Below are 23,562 nucleotides of genomic sequence, written 5' to 3' on the forward strand. Positions count from 1 at the left end.
GGCCACCTGTGTCCCTTGCTGCTGCCCTGGAGCTTTTTTCAGAATACTCTGGGAGAAGATACACAGATATATTTCTGGAAACTATGTAGTGATCAGTACAGCTGGAACATCCTTCACCCAGCCAGCAGAACCACTGGCTTCAGCCACTGCAGTTTTATTTCAGCTGCAGCAACACTGTTCAGCAGAGCCTACCCTGTTCAGTCCCTCCCTACCCTGGTAGCAGCCAGCACATCGGGTGCCAGACAGGCTGCTCGAGTCAATGGCTGCTCCCGCTGGATAACAGGTTGGCTGTGCTGGACAGGACATGCACACGTACAGCTGTTGCAATCCTAAACAGATGCAAGGCTACAGTTCTGGGGGAAACATATCCACATCTGTGTTATCTCAAAGCTGTTATCTGTTTGATCTACTTTCTCAAGTCAGCATGGGGCGAAAGTAGTCCCTTTTTTTTTTAACTATTTCATAGTTATAATCCCAGCAGCTCAGAAGTGCTGCTGGGACCGTTTTAAGGCCTAAAACACTCAATCAGCCACGGGACAAGCAGCAATCTTCAAAAGCAGTAAAAACCTGAAATCCAGAGGTAGTGACAGTGGGCACATGGCTGAATAACCTTGGCTCACAATCCAATGTACTGGAGAGTAATCTGATGACAGAAGCTGTTTTTATATGAACTAGTTTTATACTTTCCACATCCTGCATTTTGAGTTTTATAGCTATCCTTCAGTTGGAGCAAAAAGTCTCCAGACAAGATCAGTATCCTGTGGTGGCAGGACCTCAAACATACAATATTGTCACTGCCAGGAACAGCTTGTCTCAAGAACAGCCCAGCCTCACTAAGAAACTATCAGTCATACTTTAAGGAGGTGTACAAGGAGCAGGCACTTGCCCAAAACAACTTGGGATGTCTCAAACTCAGCTTTAGGCATCAGAGGGCCAAGTCAGCACTTTCTCTGCAGGCAATTCTTCCTCTCTTGAATGACAGAGGCAGATTTTACAAAGTTGCAGTGAAATTTTCTTTGGATTCTGCCTGATTGGTAAAATTGCCCTGTTAGTGGCTGCTTGGCAGGAAAGAAAACACTGTGAGTGGGCTGTTCTCCATCCCTTCAGATCGTTTAACATTTTAGTAGTGGTGTCAGTAGGGAGCAAAAAAATCTTAGAAGTATTGAAAATAAAACTCCCACAACTCCTTTATTGCAATGCACAACTCTGAGACATCAGCAGAGTTTGTCCTCAGCTCAGAGTTTTCCCATTAAAATAAGTTCACTGAAACCAGCTGTGATCAGAAGGTCTTTGTCCTGCATCTAATTTCCCCGTCAAAGCATCTCTTCCATCTGAGTCTCTGCAGGGAGGACAGTCATCTCTCTGTGATTCTACCTCTAGTCAAATCCCCTGTGCCCTACTGAAGGTGACAAAGACAATATTTTCTGTAACGTCCAACAAATAACTGGTACTGTACATTAGAAGTATCACTTAGTTCATAATCTCCCTCCTTTATTCCAGTTTAGGTGTGAACAGGACAGGTTTTGTCCTGCAGTGCTTGAGAAACTCTGTTCAAATACACTCCCTTTTCTGAACTTTTCAGAGTTCTCTGCTGTTCTGTTCATTTTTGCCATAAAAAGACACAATATTTCCTCTAAATGTCTGCAAACGTGGGAGGAAAATACAGGCTCTTCAAGCACCTCTGTCTGCATCTGATCAAATGTGGCCTCGGAGTTCAGAGTGGTTGTGTTGCTATTTCTACTGCACTTCAAAAGAATGAAGCTTCTCTTCTGTCAGAAATTCTTCTTAGAAAAGTGTAAAGTAAAATTAATATTTTGCATACTGCATTCTCAGCAGCCAAGCTTTTGAACAGTAAAAAGTCTAAGTTTTCTGAGTAGTCCGACTGCTCAAATGACTTCTATTAATAATTTGTCAGAAGGATTTAGGACAAACTTCTTGAAGGCATATTGATCATTTTGAGTCAACATCCAAGATAATAGCTCTAGAACAGCATGCACAAAGCAGCCAAGTAAAAGTCATCTTTTCAGATAATTGTATTCATGAGGTCAGCAGAGGACACTAACTCTCAGCACTTAGTTTCCACATGATCTCTTCCCCCTGGGGTGTGAGATTAGATCTGGAGGAAAAACAGTTACCTCTCATCTCCCAACCAGTCATCAGCACCGAATCTCACAGTACTGCTACTGAGTCAACTACAGATTGCAGCAACCTGTAGTCATGGCCAGGGCCCAGAGGGAGGGAAATGAAAGGACCAACCATGGTGAGGTCTCTTACCCCTTCTTTGTCCATCTGCCTCTCTCCTGCACATCCCACCCAGGCGAGCAAGGGTTCATGGCACCCCGGTGTTCACAGGCACTGGCACTCTCACACTCTGGCCATTGTACCCAAGGAAGACCAGAGTCCCTGGCAGCTTGAAGGTAGAAGGTGGATTGAGATTTAGGGGCACAGAGCTGGGAAGGGCAGGCAGGATCATCCAGTCCAGTTGCACCATGGGGCTACTTGGAGATTCAGTGTCCTCCATTCCTGTGCACAGATCAGTGTGACTTACTGAGAGCCTCAAGTACAATATAATGGCTAAGCTGCCCATCCCAGGACAGGGTACCCAACTGGTCAGTCTAGAGGACAGCCTGCTTATGTGGCGGGGAGCAGGGCAGGCTGGCACATTTGGGATGATGCAGCTGGCTCAGCCAGCCAAGCTATAGAGGGGCAGGAGCACCTTTCACAAAGGGAGAGAAAAGCAGAGGTAGAGATAAGGCTCTGTTATCTCTATGGCAACTGCCAGGGAGCTGCACTATGCTCACTGGAGAAGGGAATAAAGGGAGAGGGGGGAATAAATCCAGAAAGCCTGGCCAAGAAAATGCCTAGCAGGGAGAAATCCACAACAAAGGGAAAAACAGAGGTGGGAGAGGAGAAGCGTGGCCCACTGCCACTGAAGGGGGAAAGCAAAGGGCTCACGGTTGGTGTCCAAGAAGGAGACTCTTGAGCTCGCAGCATGGGAGCAGCTCCGCCAGCCTCCCCATCCACATCCTGAGGCACACGATCTGCTGCAGCCAGGCACTGCTCTCCAGCAGGCCAGCGAAAGTTCCCCATCATTTTCTAGGAAACAACAAAAGATTTGTGAGACTTAAATAATGGCACAAAGGTCTTTAAGCCTGAGATGTCAGCAGTGCTGCAGTGCATACATAATTTAAGGTCTGAAATATTCATTTTACTCAAGCCACAGATGAAGATTAAGCTCAGATGAAGATGCCAAATGGATAGTGAATAAATTATATTCATTGAAATCCATCTGAAACAATGTAAAATAAATACTGAAAAACATCAGGCTGAGGATCATGCCAAAGCTGTACAACTTGTTTCATGTTTGCATCAGAGTACAACAAAAAGGCGGTTTTGATTCAAAGTAGCCACATTTGTTCAGCTTTCCCTCATCCAGGAAGGCTTCATTCTGTACAGTCTGGAAGTCAAGGTGAAAAATTCACTCCTTGCTTCCCACACAGTCACAGCACAAGAAGTTACTTGCCCCAAATGGAAACATACTGTGCTTGCTCCAGGCCTCCAGGAGACTCCTGTCCCTGCTCATCTCCCCTCTGTTAGTCAGCAGTCATTCATATGCCCTAATGAGCTGAGAGAAAGAGTGGAGGATGATTCCTAGGGACTTCTCTCTACATAGGTAATAGAAAGAGCTCATTTTAAAAGCTGTGTCTGTGGTATGGGCTGTCTAGCTTGCCTGAGTTTCAGTTACAGTGACAGAGTGGTTTGCACCACTGAACTCTGTGATTCAGAGGAAAACACAAGTGCAGAAGCCTTGCCAAGCAGAGGAATTAACAGCACAGCCCCTTCCAAGCTGGGAGGACATTCACTTAGTACAGAAAATCTCTCAGCTGCTCGTGCAAACAGAGGACAAAGCTGCCAGCTCAGCAGTGGGTCAGAGACTTACTCCAGGCTGAACAATGCATGAAACCTAGAAACTCTAGGCTGAACAATGTGTTTCCCCATGAAACCTAGAGTGAGGCTTCCCAGGCTGAGGTGCATCTATGCTAACCCCAACCTCGCTCCAAGACAAAGGCAAGAAAAGCTTTTCCCCAGAGATGATGGGAAGCAGCCAGGTTCACCTGACACAGTCATGGGAGATACTGGCCTCACCTTGTTGCCAGAGGAGATGGAGGGGCCGAGGTAGTCATATCCCTCAACACGACCATGGGCTGGCTCACTTCCCCAGGCTGTGTCCTTGCTGCTGCAACCTCCTCAGTGGCTGTCTTTTTGCAAGGGAGAGATGCTGCCCTTCAATGAGGGCCAGGCTTGGGCAGGGTCTCCTCAGCTCCTCCAGAGGACAGGCACAGGGAGGATGGTGGGTGGCAAATGCTGAGAGCACCCTGACCACCAGCTAGCACCTCTGCACTCCTCTCTTCCTTTTGGCAAGACAAGAGCGATGAAAACACAGTACCACATTGACTGTTGGGGAGTAACTGTGCAATAATCTGCTGCAGCTCACATTGCTGTCTAATTTATCAATGCACCAGCTAATTTACAAATGGGAGATTGGCATTCCCTGTGCCCCAGGGATGAGCTATGAAAGGAACTACTGCCACATGGCTCAGGCAAAGCACAAGGGATTATAATGACAAAACATGGCCTCACACACTGGGGTTTCTTTACCACAGAGCTTTTTGGTTAACTGCCCTGTTCTCTCACCTTGCTGCCAGTTTTGAATCACTGGGCAGCAGCCATGCATTAACCTGCTGGGAGCTGCCCTGTATCCATGGGTAGTTCTCCAGCTCAGCACTTGTCAAACAAGAAATTTAGTCTCCATTAACTAAAGGTCTGATTTTAAGGCGAATGTGTTAAACTGCATCAAATGCTGCTGGGGATACTCACATTCACAGCTACTTTAGTCTTAATTAGGTTCATCTTAATCAACTTTCAAATCTAGGCCATTTTAGCTGTCCACGTATGTTTAACACCATTCAACCACTGGGAAACTGAATTCAGTTTTTTTCTTTGGGTACAAACGACAACCAAGTTACAGCATACCACCTAAGTCATAGTAGATGCTCATGCTCACACTGTAGCCCTTCACAAATGTGACATCTGACACATTAACACAAATATCTCTCCTTGAGGTTTAAATGAAGGTTTTGCCTCACAGCTGCAGTGAGCAGGAGCACCTGCAGCATTAGCTCAGCTCTTGGAAATAGGAGAATTTGATCAAGCCTGTAGGATGAATAGAGAAATGGCCCCAGTAAATGCATACATGATGAAATGACGTGTACGCTCTGTGGAAAGGACATACTTACTCAGTCAAGCAAAGTCAGCTGGGGATCATTTTATCTACACTGAAACAAGACTCTTTTCCATGAAGCGAGTGTCCACATGGCATCTGGCTTTGGCTCACCTCCTCCCCCTGGGAAGGGGGACATGATCATGAAGGCTGCTTTGCAGTACACCCACAGACTCACTCGTGGGACCTCACACATTTATCACATAGAGACATCCTCAGCCTCAGCGTGACAATGGTTAAGTGCAGCTGTGGCAGCTTGTAATTGGTCTCGCACATACACACTCAGGGGTGCCCCAAGCATTAGGGGAAAAGCCTTCATCATTTTCTCAGGCACACTGGCCCTGCCTGCAAGGATGGGCATAGCCTCCCCATCCTCTGCTCACACTGTGCAGCCTAAGGGAGCAGTTTTAGCACAAACTTGCACGAAAAGGGCAGACCTGCAAAGCAGGGGTTTTGAGGCAATTATTTTCTAAACAATTCAGCTGTCCTTCTGCTGCAGCACCTGAAATTGCTACAGAAAAAGTTTTGTTTTCCCCTTCATACAGCATTTTAAAGGATTTTTAACCCAGTGACCTGGTGCACTGCAGTGTCTGAAGTTAATGATAACACAGGAGAGACTTCAAGTGCCTTTGGCTCTTCAAGTGCAAGCAGGGATGGAGAAGCCCTCTGAAGAGACCTGACATGCCCATTGGAAACCCTCCCATGATCACTTTTCTCGACATTTGCTGGTGTCCTGGGCACTGCCAGAAGCACGCAGCTTAGTGGGAGCCGTTCACCAGCAGAGCCAGAGACAAGGTGGATGACTGTGGCACAGCAATAACAAGTGTGAGGCTCCTTGGGAAGGCCTGTGCTCATCCTCGCCAAAAGAAACAGCTGAGGATGAGCCTGCACCAACATGGCCAAAAACGGTTTGTTTGCTCAAAAACCATTGCAAGCCATGAGCTGGAAGAAGGTGGATAAACAAAATCATCAGGGATGGTGAGGTGCAGCCTCATAGAAAGGACTGTGCTGTACATCTTGCAGCCGGGCACAGCATGGAGACCTCTCAGCCTGCACCAAGGCGCAAACACAGCTGGTGTAGCCCAGCTCGCAGCACACCACTGCCAGTGCAGAGCCCTTCGTAAGGGTGTCCTACCCGTGGTGGGAGAGGCAAAGTGCTTTGGCTGTAGGAAACCTTGGGTTTTCTGTGCTCCCCTTCAGCACAAAACGCTCACCATCAGTGTGATACACGGGTAGTTTCACTGAAGCAAAGGGGGTTGCTCAGCCCCCATAGATTTTGCTGAATTGCAGCCTGTGTTCATGCTATGCAGACCAGTGTTTCCAGGTAGAACAATCTCTGGGGAAAAACATACCCATGATCTCTTGTCCTAAATAATGGGCTCAGATACCATTATAGGAAGTGACCAGTAAAATTCTGTAACTGAAGCATTTTGGGCAACTCTCTATATGAGCATCAGCATAGCACAAGAGAAGATGTCTTTGGGGCTTCCTCTGAGAGGACTGTATTGGCTCCCCTAAATGTTGGAAGCAGTTCAGGTGCTGGAAACAGCTCTAAATGTCTTTCACATGACAAGTGAAACCCTTGAACTACCTTGTATAACCTATATTTTTTTTCCTTCTTACAAGAAGATTCATTGACCTGAAAGAAGGATTACTAACTGAAAGACATCAGATTTAGGCTACCAGGCAGAAATCCTTACTAATCTTGGCTAATCTTATGCCTGCTTAAACTCTGCTTTCAAAAATTCCTGTTCAATCACTTACAAAACAATCTATATTCAAAAGACAGACTGTTGTCATTAATTGCCTTTATCCCTCATCATATCTCTCTCATCTGTCTTAAAGAAAAGCTTAACTCCCCAGTTAAAAGTTTTCCTTGGACTTAATGGTTCACGGAGAACGGGGAGTTGTGGCCTGCATGGGGATGGTGAGGGCTGCATTGCATTCCCAGGGAGAAGTTTGGTTCCCTGCTCTGCCACAGACCTCGGGTCCCCCATTAGCTGATCCCCTGCGCTTTCTGTCTCCATGTCCCTCATGTGTCCAGTGAGGGCACGGCGCCTCACCAGATGGACGCAGGAAGCAGAAATACTGCAGGGTGCACTAGCGTTAAAATAATAACAGTCTCAGACCCAGGAGTCCAGAAGTCCCATGGGACCCCTTCCAGGAGAAGAGGACAAAGCTCTCCACTCCTTGTATGGGCATTACAAAAAATTATTTCATGGCCTATTTCTCTGCCATCTGGCACAAACCAACCACTCAGCAGGGACCTCGCAGGACTGAGGTGCCTCCTCCAAGAGGAAGACATTCACTTGCTAAAATACATATAGCATGAGACCAGGGGCTGCGCACCTTCCTCTCTGCCACCCTGCACCCTTGCAGTCATCCTGCAGTGCTGCACAGGGTGCGTGCCAGGTCCCAGGGCCCCGCTCTACCCACGCATGAGGGCTGACCCTCTGCCATGGCAGGAGGCAGAGGCACGGTTGTGCTTCACACCGCATCTCTCTGGCAGACGTGACCACACAGGCAATGGCACTAAATCCCCGTCTGACATCTCAGCCATTCTGGATGCCATTAGAGGCAATTTTCTGTCCAGCTGCCTATTTTAATGGGATGTGCACTTAAACAGATTCACCCTTTCAGCTTCACTCTACAGAGCCTTCACTCTCCAGTCGCCACCACTCCCATCCCAGGGAATTACAGTGCACTCTGTGTTTCTCTCTTGCAGGCAGACACGTTGCCCAGAGAAGTAGCTCTTGCCAAGAAAAGTGTATAATCTCGAAAGCCACCTGCTCAGCTTTCATTCTTTGAACTCCCTACAATCAGTTTGCCTTTCCCAGGAGAAAGTGCAACTGTTTTCAGTGCAGGAGGAAACAGAGAATTCATGATGTGCTGTAAGAGCACAGCCAGTTCCAGGGAAATGGTTAATTTGCCTCACCGAGGGGACTGATACCTGTTATGCAGGAGCAGCAGAGACACCCTAGGATCCCCGATGCTGACCTTCCAAATTTCATGTTGCTGTCCTTGTGCCTGCTTCAGTCTCTTAAAGATTATCTTCATGCTCCCATCAGGCCAGGTTGCAATGTCAGTACCATACAAAAAACCCCTTCCTGACAGGTCTCCATTTCCTCCCTGTGGCTTTGTTCCTGCCAGAAATGCCGCTCTGCTTGGGACGGGGTGTCTGGCATTTCCTACAGGGGATTCTCTTGGCTCATCACCCCATGGCAAGGCAACGGTCCACCTCAGGCCCCAATGCCCAAGGCAGCGAGCACAAGGCCTGTGGAGCTGAAAGCCACCCCTTCTCCGCATCCTTTGAATTTTGCAGATGTGAGGGTTCAAACCATTTAACATCACAAAACTGTTCTTCACAAACAAAGGCAGTCTCTGCCCCTATGTCTTTAACCTGAATCCCCACAACTCTGCCATCATCTTTCTTGGATTTTCTTGGTCAAAGAACGCAAAAGATGAGCAAAGAGATACATCACTTGGCCTTGTACAAGGGTACACCTTGTGACAAGCTGTCACAGGTAGCTGTCTTTTATGCAGATAAAGGCTTGGTTTCTCTTCAAGGATTTCTACTACCAGTACTTGTAAGATATGGCATGAAGCAGGCACTGTTAGGATAAAACTACTCCTCTCCTAAAGTGGGCAGCTAAAACAGGTGGGACAAACTGCTGCCTAAAAATACCTGTTTCAGCACTGACAACAGAGAGGGTTTAGCTGCCCAGGAAGACCTGACTTGCGTAAGATAGCTGGCAGCCCCATGCACAGAGTTGCTGCTACAGGCAGTGGCCAGCACCGCTGTCCCCAGGAGCCCACCCTGGTCTCCCCGTTAGGCTGAGATGCTGCTAATTGTGTAGCTTCTCCAAGTGGGAACCACCCTCGGGGAGCTCCCAGTGGTTGGAGGGTACCACACAGGGATGCACTGAGCCTCTTCCAGCATGGAGCTTCTCCAGGGTACAGCTCAGAGCACCATCTGTGTCCCACTTGCCTTCTAGCAAAAGGCAGGTCTTACCACTACCTGCTCCCTTGGGTACTAGGGACACATGAGCTGTTTTTTCTCACTGGATAGCTGGGATCCAGAGGCCCCAGCATGTAAGGCTGCCCAATAAAAATTCCTCACCAGGCCTAAGGCTCTTTCCCATGCGCATCATTACTAAATACTATTTAGTCAATTTTCACATCCAATTCACATAAATAATGGGAGAAATCAAAACTGGTGCCATTCTGTCTTCATTAATGCTGTCGTCTGACTCCACATCGGAGACTTTCATCTGTCCTTAATTTGATGCCTGGTAGAAACATTTTTCCTGTGGACATTTGTGTTCATTTGATGTTAATTATGACCTTTAAGCATTAACAAAAAAAAATCCCCTGGCAACAGCCTCTGCACAAAGAGAGTGTGACAGACCACGGTGTCAGTTTTCACATAACACATCTCCTCAAGACCTGGGAGGGACAATTCCAACTGAATCACAACTACAGGTTTATTGCAATCACCTTGCTGGGAAATAACAAGTTAGAATCAATAACAAAACAAAACAAAAGTAATCCTCTTCTATGGAACTGACACACCCTGGCACAAGCAGAAGCATCGTATCTGGTACTGCCATTCAATGGCATTAATTCTCTGCACGCATTGTAGCTCTTCTTACACATCCTGTGATGGCAGAACACTGCTGAAGTAAGAGTTCGCAAAAGTTTTCAAAGCACCCAGTGGCAGGGGCCAAGCAGGCCACGATGAGAAACGCAAGTATCAAATGCAAACAATTTAGATGCAAGTTGATGTGTGGTTTTCCGTATCTCAGCAAAGAGGTCAGCTGTGCCAACAGACGGTGCCCAGCTCACTGATAAGTAACTCAAGGTAACACCTCCGTCCCAGCACGCTGTCTGGCAGATGGAGCAGAGCTCTCCCTGCTCCCGGAGGGCTCTCCCTGCTCAGCCCTGCTGCGCTGCCCCAGGGACAGAGCTCTGCGGATGGCCTCGGCCCAGGGAAAAGCTTTCTGTTGCAAAATGGTCAATATGGCACAGGTCTGAACCACCACAGAGGAGCAGAGCATGGCAATGATGGAAGTTTTCACAGCTCCTGACCCACAGATACACCTGGGCTTGCTGATGACCCAGCCTGCTGGATTGCAGGTGGTCACTCACACACATCCTGCTTCCACTTAGACCCTAAATACTGCAGCAGCCTTTCCAGAAACACAGGATCAGCTTCTGCTTGCTGTAAGGGATATGTGCCTCACAGCAACTCCTAACCAACCTCAAACACAGTTTGCGAACCTGAGCCAATCTCATGGAGCTGGTGTTTTGGGTTTACTCTGATGACAATTCTTCAACTTTGCACTCAATCACCTCCAAAATGTTTTGGCTGATCTGACAAGCGGGTACCCTACCACGGCACCAGCTGCCCCTTGCTGTACACCTCTAGACTGTTTCCTTGGCCAATACATCAAATACCTAAGAATAACTCTGCCTGCCACCCTCCCGCTCAGGAGTTGGGACAATGTACCACTTGCCTTGGTGAGGCAGCGAGCACCGGGAGGCTGGGACGGGCCTCAGCAGGAATCAATGGACCAGTTTGTGTGGGTGCCCAGCTACTCACAGACAAGATACAGGTGAAATGTAGTCACAGCATTAGCAGGTAAAATTACAGTTTGGCTTTGGTGGGAGCTGAGCCTGCTCACGCTGCGGTTGGTCTGAGCCTCCTAAAACCGGCCTCACCAGGTGGTCTCTTGAGTGAGCAGCCCCACAGCGAGCTGCCGCCAGCCCAGGGCAGCCCCATACATCCCAGAGAAGGCTCCCTGAGGCCCTGGGCTGGGTGCCTGCTGGTCCCGCACAAAAGCATTGCAGAAATAATTTTCTTCTCACTGCTTGGACTCCATAAAACCTAGAGACCACCAAGGAGCACAAAGGAAAGGAGCAAATCAGACATCCTCTGATGCTGAGGGGAAGCCGGTGGCACGGCTCAGCTGTAGCTTAGTTGCCCTGGCTTTGGAAACACCTTGTGCAGGAAGGCTGCTGCAAACCAGCACAGCACAGCTGAGTCAGGGCCCATGAATCCTGACAGCAAAGGCAGGAAGGACAGTACATCAACACCAGCAAGCAATGGACTTGCCAATATCAATACGTTCTTCAATACTTTGTTTCTGCCTCTCCAGGAGACTCAATTTCTTCATTTTTCACTTTGGGAGAACACAGCTACGAAACGCAGCGGTGACTGATCCTTTGGCCTATTTGCTTTGTGCAGGAGAGAGCAGCAGCACCACTTGCCCTCTCCTCTGTGCATGGCACGCTAATGCTGCAACTGCAAAGCTGCAAAACTCCTGCTGCGCTTTGCTGCCAGTACCCTTCTCCATCCATCAGCATCATAAATAATCATAGCAGCTCCTGCTGTCTGGTCTGAATCATAATTTGTATCTCGTTTCTAATTGTATTATGTGTAGCTGGTCCACCAGGCCCTATCTGAGGAAGCATACAAATAATTCATCTGTATTCCTCCATTCTCCTCATACGTGCTCCCTGACAAGCCAGATTAATACCTGTCTTTGTCTACTTCTAATCTCATCTCCATCCTCTATACCTAGTATCTTATTTAGCTGAATTTTCAGCTGCCATCTGAAATTAATGCTTCACCTGGCATATTCAATGTCTTCCCGTATTCTAAACTCTTGATTAAATACACTTCAGAGACTGCAGATGAACTATAGGCATTCAATCAGGTTGACTTTGAGGACCAATACTTTTGGGTCAAAAGAGATCATCAGTTTTGTTTTATGAAAAATAACACCTGATACATTACAGCAAGCAGAAATAGCTGTGATGCTCTTGGTGGCACATTATATCACTGAAGCACAGTAATTTTGTGATTTTGCATGCCAGAGTCAAATGAGGTGATTTAATGAGATGTCACTTAAAACTGATTGACACCCGCAACTGCGTTGAACAGCACTCCTACCCACTGGGCCACAACGACAAGCTGCTCGCATCCAGTGTCATCAGTGCCGCAGCCCCACCTGCCGCAAACACGCCCAGCTCTGGGAAGGCTCCGGTGGTGGGAATGCCGCTAGGTCCCAGGGCCCAGGGCCGCAGACTCTCCCGTCCCCTGAGGGTTTCTCCCACAGCCACCCTGCAGCCACACTAATCTACGGGCCAGGGATGGGACCGATCGCCATGGCTGCCATGCCCCCAGCCCTTGCAGAGATCTGTGCAAACTTCTGCTAATGGAAAACAACCCACCGGTTACCAACCTGCTCCCTGAACAAACCGCCACCGCAGGGAGGGCGATGGCTCCTCCTGGGGGCTCTCAGCCAGCACGCACCCACACAGACCCCACAACCCAGCACCCCTCCCCACACGCGACCTGCTGACATGCCACCTCCTCTCCATGCTCACTTACTTTTGGCCTCAACTATCACATTTGCTTCCCAACCCTATTATATTCATGTCTTAATAAATGAGTGAGACTCTGCTGTGCAGTTTAACAGGGAAAACACTTCTAACACCACCAATAACTCAAACTTGCCTTTGCATTCATTTTTCTTCCAGTTTCCAGAGTAGTGTGGTGTGGACTGTGCACAGCGAACTGCTGTCAAACATAACACTGCCTCCTGCTCATGTGCTGTCTGCCGAGATTTTGATTTCTGCACATTTTCTTGAAATTACTCCATGAATATTTTCTGCAAAAGCAATTTATTCACAAACTGTTTCAAATCATCAAAGAGAGTAGAAAATCCTCATTTAAAACATGACCTGTTTGACCAGGAGCATGTTCACGCAATACTCTATTGCAGAGGAACACCTGGTGGGACAGCACTTGCATCACATTTCTGGCCTGGTTGCCCACATCTCAGTTACTGAACTCACATATTCCTCAACACTATTTTAAAAAGGAAACATTTTTTCAGGGACATGCTGTGGAACTCAGATGCAAGACTGCTCAGCCTGAGTCTGTGCAAAGGCAAGAAGGGACCATGGCAGAATAGTCTCAAACAGCACTCATGCTTCAGATCCAGGAAATGCATCCCAGCAGTACTCACCAGCTGCCTGGGGAAACATACTGCCTTGTGCACTGTATGGTAATTTGGAGACAATTTTAGAGGTACAACATTATGAAAACTTTTGGATTTTCATGCCTGCCCAGGGAGGTGAGGGGGCTGACAAGGGAGAGAATTTGGGTGCCTGGTGTTTGCTCTGTTCCCATGTGCACGTTCACTGTGCCCAGATGTTTTCATCCTTCACAATCGCCTTTCCCCTGCTAAGCACTGCACTTCACAAGAACTAAATCTCAGACTTATTGAATGCATACATCATCTACTGCTGCTGTGGTATGAGCTGAGGCCACCACGCTCAGTCCCACAGCAAATGGTGGAGGCAAGAAGAGATTGCTCCTGCGACCCCCTCACCTTTCTTTTCTGAAGCTTCCAGAGTTAGTCCCCTCCGTGAGGCTGCTGTCTGTCACTACAGGAGTGGGACGGAGGCCAAGGAGGCTACAACCTAATGTTTTAGTCTGAACAGAGAGATGGAAGAGATGGATTATTATACAGGCAAGCTCCCTCTGTGTATGCAATTATCTGATAACAATCTATTTTGGGAGATGAATCTCAGAAGGAGGAACATGCAAAACTCTCACCTTGTGTGCACTGGCAAGCTGCATTATCCTTTTAAAAATAGGGAATAAAATGCATGAAAAATGATATAGAAAGCAGGAGAACAGCATGGTGCTTTAACTCATGCTGAGCTCAGGAAAGGGAGGGGGAAGGGATCAGCCCTGCTGGTCATGCCAGCACATGAAATTTGGTAAAAACTATTCCTGCTGATTTAAGACTAATCAGGCCTGTGAACAGCTGGACTAATTCAGCCTCTTTCCATGCCTCATGGCTGGATTCCTTCATGCACATAAGCAGCAAAATCCAAGTGAAACCTCTGCATCCACCTTTCTCTCTTGGGCCCCAGTGCCTAACACACAGATAGAGGTCATGCTGCAGCCTTGTGCCCCAGGGAAGGTGCTGCTGGGGCCCCTCTGAGCCACCCACCCCGTCTTGGCTTGGGAAATCTGTGGAAACTTAACACCTTTCAGGTGTCTGCCCCTCTGCCATGCTTGACCGAAGGTGCAGGTTGGTAGGGGCCAGACACACAATCACGTGGGCAACGTGCCCCTGCGCACTGGAGGAAGCGATGTCCTCAGGAGAGGGGAGCAGGTCATGGCCCAGACCTCCTCGCATGTGCTGGCTCCCCGGCACTCACCAGTGGTGGGAAGACTTGGCAGATACTGGGGTTACGGGACAGGCCAAACACAGTGCCTGGATGTTCTCCTGAGAGCACCAGCACACTCAAAGGGGGTTCGGAAATGTGTAACCTAATCTGTGCCTGGGAAGGAAAGCATCACCAGTCTTGTCTTAAAGATGAGAGAATGACGCAGGGAAAATAAGTAGTGTAAAGATGTAGGATTTGGTGGCAGAACTGAAATGAGAATGCAGGTAGATTTGCTTCTGTACTCCCTCTGGCAGACACCTCCCCACACCAGTCCCTGAGAGCTTCTCTGATTTTTAGTTGCTAAAACACACTGTAAACAACTGCAAATACCTGTAACCCTTTCCTGACATCACTTCCCCAGAAGTGATATAGATAATATCCACCCATTCAGGTGGGACATCAGACAAATTGTACCAGCACAGGGCCCAGAGAAGGTGGTTGTGCCACTGCAAGAAGCCAGGCATGTCATGAAACACTTCTCAAAAGGCCAGGCAGTCAGTCCCCTGTGTGTTGTTGCTGTTGATGCTGGATATGAATTTTCCATGTGTTCTCCTTCAAGGCTGAATTTTTATTACTCCGACTGCCACTTCGCCACCCACTTCCACTTCCAGTGACTTCAAAGGGGGGCAGCTTTTGCTGCCAGCCCTCTCTTCGTGCAGGAGGAAGGGTGGAGCTGCTCCGGCTGTGAGACTGTGGGCACCAGGGCCAGGAGCGCCCAAGGTTTTCTACTCCCTGTATTTTGGCACAGAAAGCCACACAGCGTGACTTTGGCACAGGACACAACATGAATGCAAAATACGGCCTGAAAGCTGTGTGTGTGCATGCTATGGGATTTCTGTCCAGCCACTATATTCTGGTTCTACAGATACATATAGAGTGAGAGCTATGTGGTACCCCTTTCCACATGAGCAGAGAAAGCAAGCTCTTCTCTATGTAATTTTGTTTGTTTATAACGTCAGAGGAGGAAGGAGGACTAGAAGGTATTTTGCCAGCAGTTCCTGTACAGACATTAGGATAGGCTTTTAAATTGAGAAAATCAAGATATTTCTACGTTTAAATGAAGCACCAAAAGGCAAGCCACTCACCCTTCCTTGAAGCAACCTCTCCCTTCCGAGGGAAAGGTGCTTTCTGAAGGCTGATGCTTCACAACTGGTGGTGCTAGGTTAACAGTTTCCATCCTCCCTAACTGTAAATACTGAAGGCCAAGTATTGTTTTTCATATAAACACAACCCATGATGAAATCAGGAGGGTAATCCAGGAGGTCAAAACATGAATGTACACTGACACCACTGGTCTGGGCTTTATGTCTTGCCTGAAACACAGAAGACACCCCTCTCCAGACCTCAGTGAAGGCTCATCTAATGGAGAGATAAACAGAGGATTTAGGGCTGGATCTGAACAAGTATGGCAAGCTCTACTGAAATGGTATTGAAGGCATCTGAATTATAGCCTCTGCAATAATACAGCTCCTATTAGAGCACTTCAAGCAGGACCTTCTCTCAAGCAACTTACCCGCTCTAACCCACCTTCATCCAAGTTTCACTGGTTACCTTCTGTGTTAAATCACTTGAAAAACATGGGTCAAAGTTGTTTCATAGCTTTACTCTCTCAGTAATGTGCAACATGAACATAATAGTGTTATTAAGAAGTCAAAAATAACTTAACACAATAGCTATATAAGATTCTCCAATGGTCAAACTTTCAGCAATTACTTTTTGTTAAGTTCAGAAAATTAGCATATTTGTTAATCAAATTAATTTAAAAAGTAGCTTTTCAAAATAAAAGCAATGCTTTAAATAAATATAGTCTTTTTTATAACCATAAAACACTTAGTCCTGTTAAAGGTAACACAAATACTACACTCAAGCACAGTACTTAAACAATTGAAATGAATGTTGTGAGCATACATGAGTTGGACACTTGGGAGGGACGAGGATGCATTGCTTCATGACGTTCTCCGTTTCCTTTCTACAGTGACACAAAGAGCATCCAATTCTCAGAACTACCCTAAACATATGACATATGTCAAGATATTTGTAACTGCTGCACAAAAATGCTGGTACCCTGTTTTTTCCCCAAGCTATTTCTCTACACTACATCTGTAGCCATTCTGCAGCCTTGCTTCAAATTTCTAGCTCAGTGTAATTCTTAACCACAACAACGTAAGACCAGATCCTGCTTGCTTCATCCAACTGACTTCAACATCTAAGCAGAAGGTGGCAAGCAAGATCTGACCTCTCGCACCTCTTGCAGTAAAGCTCACAGTTCGTGAAATCTGTAAAACCTCCCTTCCAATACTGGCACCTCTGGGTGTTTCAGAATGGCCTGAAGCTCACCTTCAGAGTTCATGATCACCGAAGGATATTCACAGCTTTCCTCGTAACTATGGGGCTGACTAGCTATGTTCATTACTACACGAGTTAATGCCTATCAGCAAGGACTGTAGCTGTCCTGCAGATCTACAAGGTAGCAATGACTTACTGGAATGAAATAAATCAGCTAGTTCTTAAGCTAGTACGCGCTATCTGGGTGTATCCTGAAAAACAGTTTGCTAAAATTCAGTGAAATATACACCTCAAATCTAATCATAATCTATTCAGCAACTCTGACCATTTAATATCTCTTTTACTTGGTTTGAATTGTTCACTAAAAATCACGTTCAGGATCTGGTTTTGCCCTCACAAAAACAGCTGTTGGTAACATTCGTTGTTGTATTTTGTTTGTTTGTTTAAACAACGTAACAGTAATGTAACCTATAAGTTAAATGATAAAAGCTGGAGAGTAAAATAAAGCACAAAACTGATACAAGTACTCTCTATTTGTTTTGATCTTCAGAATGAACTGCCTATTCAAAGATGACAAAGGAATAAATTAGCAAATGGCTAATGTACTGCACGGAAGGGCGTCTACAGGATTTGCATGTGCGCGCGCGCACACACACACACACACACACTTGCATACAGACAGCTTGGCTTCATTAGAAATCTCACTACCAGAGTCTAACTTAGATAAATTAACTGCATTAAAATACTGACATTGTGAGGATTTTAATACTATCAACACCCTGTAGAGGGCATTCCTGTGTGAATTTTTAAATGCTTTAAAAAAATAGTTTAGAGTTATTGAAATCTGTGACAAATGCGACAGCTCTGCCTCCCCTCACAGCCTCCCGTTCTCATCTCCGGTATCCTTCTCCTGTATTGCCTCCAGGCACCGTTTTGACTTGGCGTCTGCGTGCCCGCTTCCAGTTTTGCTCAGTCCGCACGACAGGCACGCCAGCTGGATCTGCTTCATGTTCTCCAGGGCTTCGTTCTTGGCGTTCTTCAGGAGATCTCCTTGGCCCTGAGGATGCACAGACAGACATGCAGGAGAGAGTCAGGGATCGCACACATTGCTCGGGACCGAAAGCAGCAATACCGCTCTTGTGTCTTGGCCATATTGTTTGGTGCTGTGGAACAGGTCCCAGGTCCTGTCTCAAATCCCCTCTGCCCCCTGTGAATGCCAGCCCCTGAGGAAGGGACTGAAGGCCCTTCTGAAGCCTGGCACTCAGCTCAGTGAGTAAGGCAGCAGCCAGCACGGTGGGCAGGGTGAGGGGGACAGGCACCAGACTCCCCCTACTTCCAGGTCACCCCTTGGGAAGTAATTTGGGCCTGGCCTTAAGGAGCCCCTGGGCAAAGGCATTTGCTCTTCCACAGTAAACAGCGAGGACCTGCCAGGGACCGGGCAGCGATGACACATGGTACCCCCTTCCCGTGCCACTGCTCCATCCTTGTGCCCTGGCATCAGCTCTCACATGGCAATGGCCGCATGTCTCCAGCCAGGGGTCCCCTACGAGCTGCGAGACCCTGGTTACCCACCCCTCCTTGCATCTGAATTTGCTGCCCAGCCTCGGGCCCTCCGCTGGCAGAGGCAGGCCAAGCTGTGCACCTGTATGAAACACAACATCCTGTAGTGCTACAGTGAATCCATCGGAACCATTTTATGTGGGACCTTAGAGCAGGTGAATGGGAATGAGAGACTTCAAGAGCAAAAGCTTGCTTGTGGATCTTCTCAGAGTGTGTAGAGGTGAGGTGACTAACAGGATGTCAATCCAATTTGTAACTATCAGGAAAAATGTGCTACATGAAATTTGTATTAAGGAGTTGGGGTTCAGAAATGCCAAAATGAGTATTTGTGCAATATTGACATGTGAAGTGCCATGAAGCTACAATATTCTGGTGCTAGAGGATACAAATAAATAAAAGCCAGGAGATGCATCTGGTTATTAAAATTCAGTATCACTAAGAACTTGAGTTGCTCTTCTCCTAATGTCACCCAAAGTACAGCTTAAAGTACACCACCCGCTGCAGCTGGTTATACACATATTCAGAAGGAAGACCTCCGCTGACTGAAATGTCACATTCACATCCCTGCACCCTAAGCTGACCTCCTGCAAACCACGGACGCTTTCTGGGGTCTCAGGGGAGACAACAGATATTACAGCAGGACCTGGGGCACACTCAAGGGGCAACGGATCACCAACCCTCCTTCAGTTTTCGAAACAAACCGGATGTGTTAGACGAGTCACAGCACACCACCTTCCGGTAGTGGGAGCAACTCTCTGCTCTCTTTTTCCCCAGAGCTAAGAGGAAGGATTTATCCCACACCACTGAGCACAGTTGCCTATTCGCCAGTGCCTGGCACCGCACTTGCACTGCCTGAGCCTTCGTAAACAATGCTCACAACGAAGAAACAATGGTGGCTTGCAAGTCCTGCTGCACTGGTAAACACCACGTGGGAACCCACGTCATCCAGGGATGGCAGCCCGCGCCCGAGAACATGATTGCCTCATCTCCTGGTGACATGAATTTGTCCCTGCTGAACAATGCAAATCACTACCCAGATGCTGGGAATCCAACTCAATGTGAGAATTACAGAAAGTACTGGGACTGTGTGAGCGGCTCTGTGCTATTTGGTATGAAGCTCTTTTGAAGAGATTTGTATCTCAGCAGCATGACAGTTATGGGAATACACAGACAAATAGCTTGGGATCCAGCAAGCAGACATGGTTTGAAAAAACAAAACAAGAATAATTTACGTGGCACATATTTCACATAGCTGTGATCCTGCTTTTAGGACAGAGGTTGATCTTATGGTTAAAGGCAGTAGGCAGGACTCCAGGAGCCCCGTAGCTGCCTGACCCCAGTCTTCCTCCCTGTCTGCATATGGCACAGGAATCAAGACGGTGCTGTAGAGACGGGGATGACACACTGCAGCATAAGCAAAGAGATCCAACAGCAGTATCATTATTGACATGATAATGTTATCAAAAAGGGTGGTAGATTCTTCAATATACAAATCCAGTTTTAAATAGTTTGGTTTTAGGATGAAATAGACCCAGCCGCAGTGGGGCTGGTGCTTTTCCTTATCATGCACACAGGACTGAAGACACCAAAGGCTGCATCAATGAGCAGACAAAATCGGTGTGATGATGCTTTGCAGCCTTAACTTCTCTAATTCAAAACCTGGTGCTACATATTCATGCACAAGAACAGAAAAATCCCCTTAGCACAAGAAGCAACTCAAAAGTAGGCATCACTACAGCACCAAGAGCAACTAAGCCCAAAACCTGGGAGAGTCAGTGCAACAGAGAGGTAAAATGATGACAATGAAGGCCTACTACCCTGAAGCACCTAGTGTCCCCTTAGTTGGGGTATCTGGGGAAAGACTTCTAGAAGCCTGTCCCCTGATGCAGCATAGCCAGCATTTCCCCGGGCAGTGGGAGCACTCACCCATACCATGCATGGAGGAGGATTTTCTGTCATGCAGCAGCAGAACATGGATACAACTCCATAAGCTGACACAAAAAGAGCTTCAACAGAGTCTATGTCATCTATGTCACCTTCTTCATATCTCCTCTTCCTTCTTGGGGTGAGGGCAAAGCATGGAAATCTTTCTCAGGGTGGTCCACAAACCATATCTTTCCCTAGGGACTCTCTGAGACGCTCGTTTAAGGGAGGCTACTTGGGATTTGATACACCCCTGCTTGGAGGATGACAGCCTGAGTCCACCCTGCCAAGACTCATATCTGAAGTCCCCAGAAGCCAAGGGACTTCACACCCCATGTGAGGGCGCGGAGCCACCCGCTCTCCCTTATGCATATTCTGATTTCACATTTAAGTAACCAGGCAATTCAGATTGCAGATTTCATCTGAGGCAATGCACAACATGTCTTCAGGTTCCAAGAAGAAAAACACTCCTCCTGAGCATACTTCCAATATTTTGAAGAGATTCTTATTTTACAGTGATCTAAAAACAGAAATGGACTTATCAAAATAGTGCCATTCCATTCATGTATAGACCAATTGATTTATGTCTTAGTCTCCTTGTATCTTTTAAACAGCTGGTTCATTTGAGCAAGCCAAAGGAGCAAAACTGATTTTGAATCATCTGTCACAAGAAAATTAACGACAAACCAGCCCCCTCTGACAGAGCTGTCATAATTCTAGAAACACCATAAAAAAAAAAAAAAAAATCTGTGAGCATGCTCTGTTTGAAAAGCCATCTGTTTGCTTTGAAAAACTGGCTGTGAGCATAATCCACTTAAGAAAAATGTCAGCAAAATTGTGTCAACACCTTAACAAACTAAATACTGAATAGAAGCTGGAGTAAACTTTACAAGTATAATTGCATTGAAATAACCTTCATAAATCAGTCATTGTGATCATCTCTGTCCATAGAACAATCCTCTTTGCCCTTACAAACAAAGAATCTCTCTTCCAGACAAAGAGAGATCACAATGGTCCACTTTGGCATCTATCTATCTATCTATCTATCTATCTATCTATCTATCTATCTATCTCCCTTCTGCTATTGATATCATCAGCCTTCCTGAAAATAAATACTTGTGAGAAAGGTTAAACTCAGCATTTGGCAGGATGCTAAATTAAGCCAGAATAGATTAATTGAGTGTTCTACTTGAAAAACTGATCAAGGGGCCCATTTCTTTTTAGAGTTAGGGAACATTAAACGTCAGGTTTCATACACCTAACTACAACTAACTACGGAGCCTCAGCACAAATTAACATTATAGCACAAATAATGCAGCTTGTCAAGCAACTGTAAGATTATAAGACTTTACCTTGACAGGCTCATGCTACTTAGAAAATATGGATAATCTGACATGGCTTTAAATATTGCTCAGTTTCAGTGTCAACCCACGAAAGGCTGTAAGAAGCAGAAGTAGTTCTAGACAGACACTGGCAAGGGCCACAGATGGGACAAATTCTGTATGGTTTTTTTTAATTATTTATTTCTTTTGCCAAATCAAACTCCTAAGTTTTTATGAGTCAAGAGGACAGCTCAATATATCTAACAACAACCCAGACTCTGAGGTTGGGTAAATGAGAGGAGAAGGTGGGTTAGGTAAATGGCATCATTTTGTGTTCGACTCCACAATATTATATTTTTTAATATGTTGCATGTATATTGCTACATAAATATAAATCTATGGGCATGGGTATGTACATTAATAATTCATATTTCTATTCTTGTGCTTTCTAGGAAACACCCTGTGACATGTAGGTCACGATGCACTGCTAGTTCTGGGCACCCACCAGCACCGGGGACCGCGGCTATCGCACAGGCAGGACCTGAAGCCCCGCGTTGGCAGCTGCCCGCCCCAGCACTGGGGGGCTGCAGGAGGGCCCTGCAGGCCACCACTCGCCCGTGCAGAAGCGAACTGCACTGACAGGTTGCCCCATGCGAGCACCTTGCTTTACCACTGGTGAAGTGGAAAATCCTGTGTTGAGCAATAGGGCCTTCTCGCCATTCAAAACTGGCTGTGTTTTCAGGGAGGCTGAAACTGGGGCTGCGAAGGCCATTTTGTAATCTGCTGCTTGCTAAAGCAGACGGTTGCTTATCTCCTGGCAGACACATTCTCTGACAGCACATTAGGGGAGCTTTCCTCTCCGCTCCTCCAGGGCTGAGTAAACAAACAATAAATATCAGAGGTCTTACTGCCCATGCCACATCATGCTCATGATATTACTGTTATTTTTTAACTTTTTCTCAAAGAAACAAGGTCTTACATTATTATTTAATCACAAAATAAAATCTCCAGAGGCTACCAGTGGCCACCAGTTTGGCTGAAAAAGCCAGACATGGCCAAATAAAACAACCACAAGCATTGTGTTGCTTCATATTTCAAAGGTAACACAAGTAAGTTAACGGCAGCAATAGTCTGTGCCAAAGGATTCGGAAAGCAGAAATGCTGGAGCTCTGCCGTGATACTGGGATACTTTGTGTGGAGGCAGCATTTATCATAAGGGGTGCATTTTCCAAGTGTCATAGTGGGACTTTAATTGTGTTTAATATTAATAAGGAGGTACACAATTAAATGATCGCACATGGCTTTGAAAATGTAATCCTGAGGAAGAAATCATTAATGAAATGATTAGGCTGCTGTGTTAAACTTATTACAAAAAGCAGATATTTTTCCATGTCTCCTTCAAAGTTAAATGTGGGAACAATTGATACGAATTTGATTATGATATATCCACATTTCAGAACAGAGTACTCAAAAACCATACAGAATTTCTGTATCAGTGCAGACTTTAAAAACCCACCCTTTTCATTATTACTGTGTTTAGCTTGTCAAGAGCTTTGCTTTATTCTCTGTGACAGAGATCGTAATGCACATGTTGGCATGAAAAATTTCTGTACACAAAGATTACACACAAAGCTTATAATCACTTCTTGCACACTGAAAAATAAAAGAATTGCAAAAATGAGTTGCCCCACAGGAAAAACAGAGGCCAAATGTTACTTGACCATTTGTTTTAAACCCTTGCATAGCAGAAATTCACTTCCCATCATGAAAATAAAAAGGCCACAAATATAAAAGATGGCATTTAAATAGCACTCCTTGTGCTTCTGGTGTATCATTTAAGGTCTGGGTTTTGGGGGTAGTTTCCCACATACTCGATTCTGAACCAAATGCAAGAACTTGTTTCTACCTGGCTGAAACCAGTAACAGCTTCTCCAATGA

The 23,562-nt window shown here is 46.4% G+C and overlaps 1 protein-coding gene and 1 long non-coding RNA gene across 3 annotated transcripts in view; both read right to left on the reverse strand.

Annotated features, from left to right (window-relative positions):
- Nucleotides 1-2,345: 2,345 nt before the first annotated feature.
- On the reverse strand, nt 2,346-3,556 carry LOC141924983 (uncharacterized). The gene is made up of 3 exons (XR_012623717.1): nt 3,541-3,556; nt 2,956-3,096; nt 2,346-2,523 (listed from the first exon to the last, which is right to left on the reverse strand). It is a non-coding gene; the product is annotated as an uncharacterized LOC141924983 (long non-coding RNA).
- A 12,559-nt stretch (nt 3,557-16,115) lies between these two features.
- The window catches only part of PLCL1 (phospholipase C like 1 (inactive)), a 210,062-nt gene continuing 202,615 nt past the window's right edge, over nt 16,116-23,562 (reverse strand). For both annotated transcript variants that reach the window (XM_074829536.1, XM_074829537.1), the window contains exon 6: nt 16,116-17,876. In XM_074829536.1, the coding sequence (XP_074685637.1) occupies nt 17,694-17,876 (183 nt within the window). In that variant the 3' untranslated portion in view covers nt 16,116-17,693. The remainder of the gene's footprint in view (nt 17,877-23,562) is intronic.

Source organism: Strix aluco, chromosome 6 (assembly GCF_031877795.1).
Source record: "Strix aluco isolate bStrAlu1 chromosome 6, bStrAlu1.hap1, whole genome shotgun sequence".
NCBI classification, from domain to species: Eukaryota; Metazoa; Chordata; class Aves; order Strigiformes; family Strigidae; genus Strix; species Strix aluco.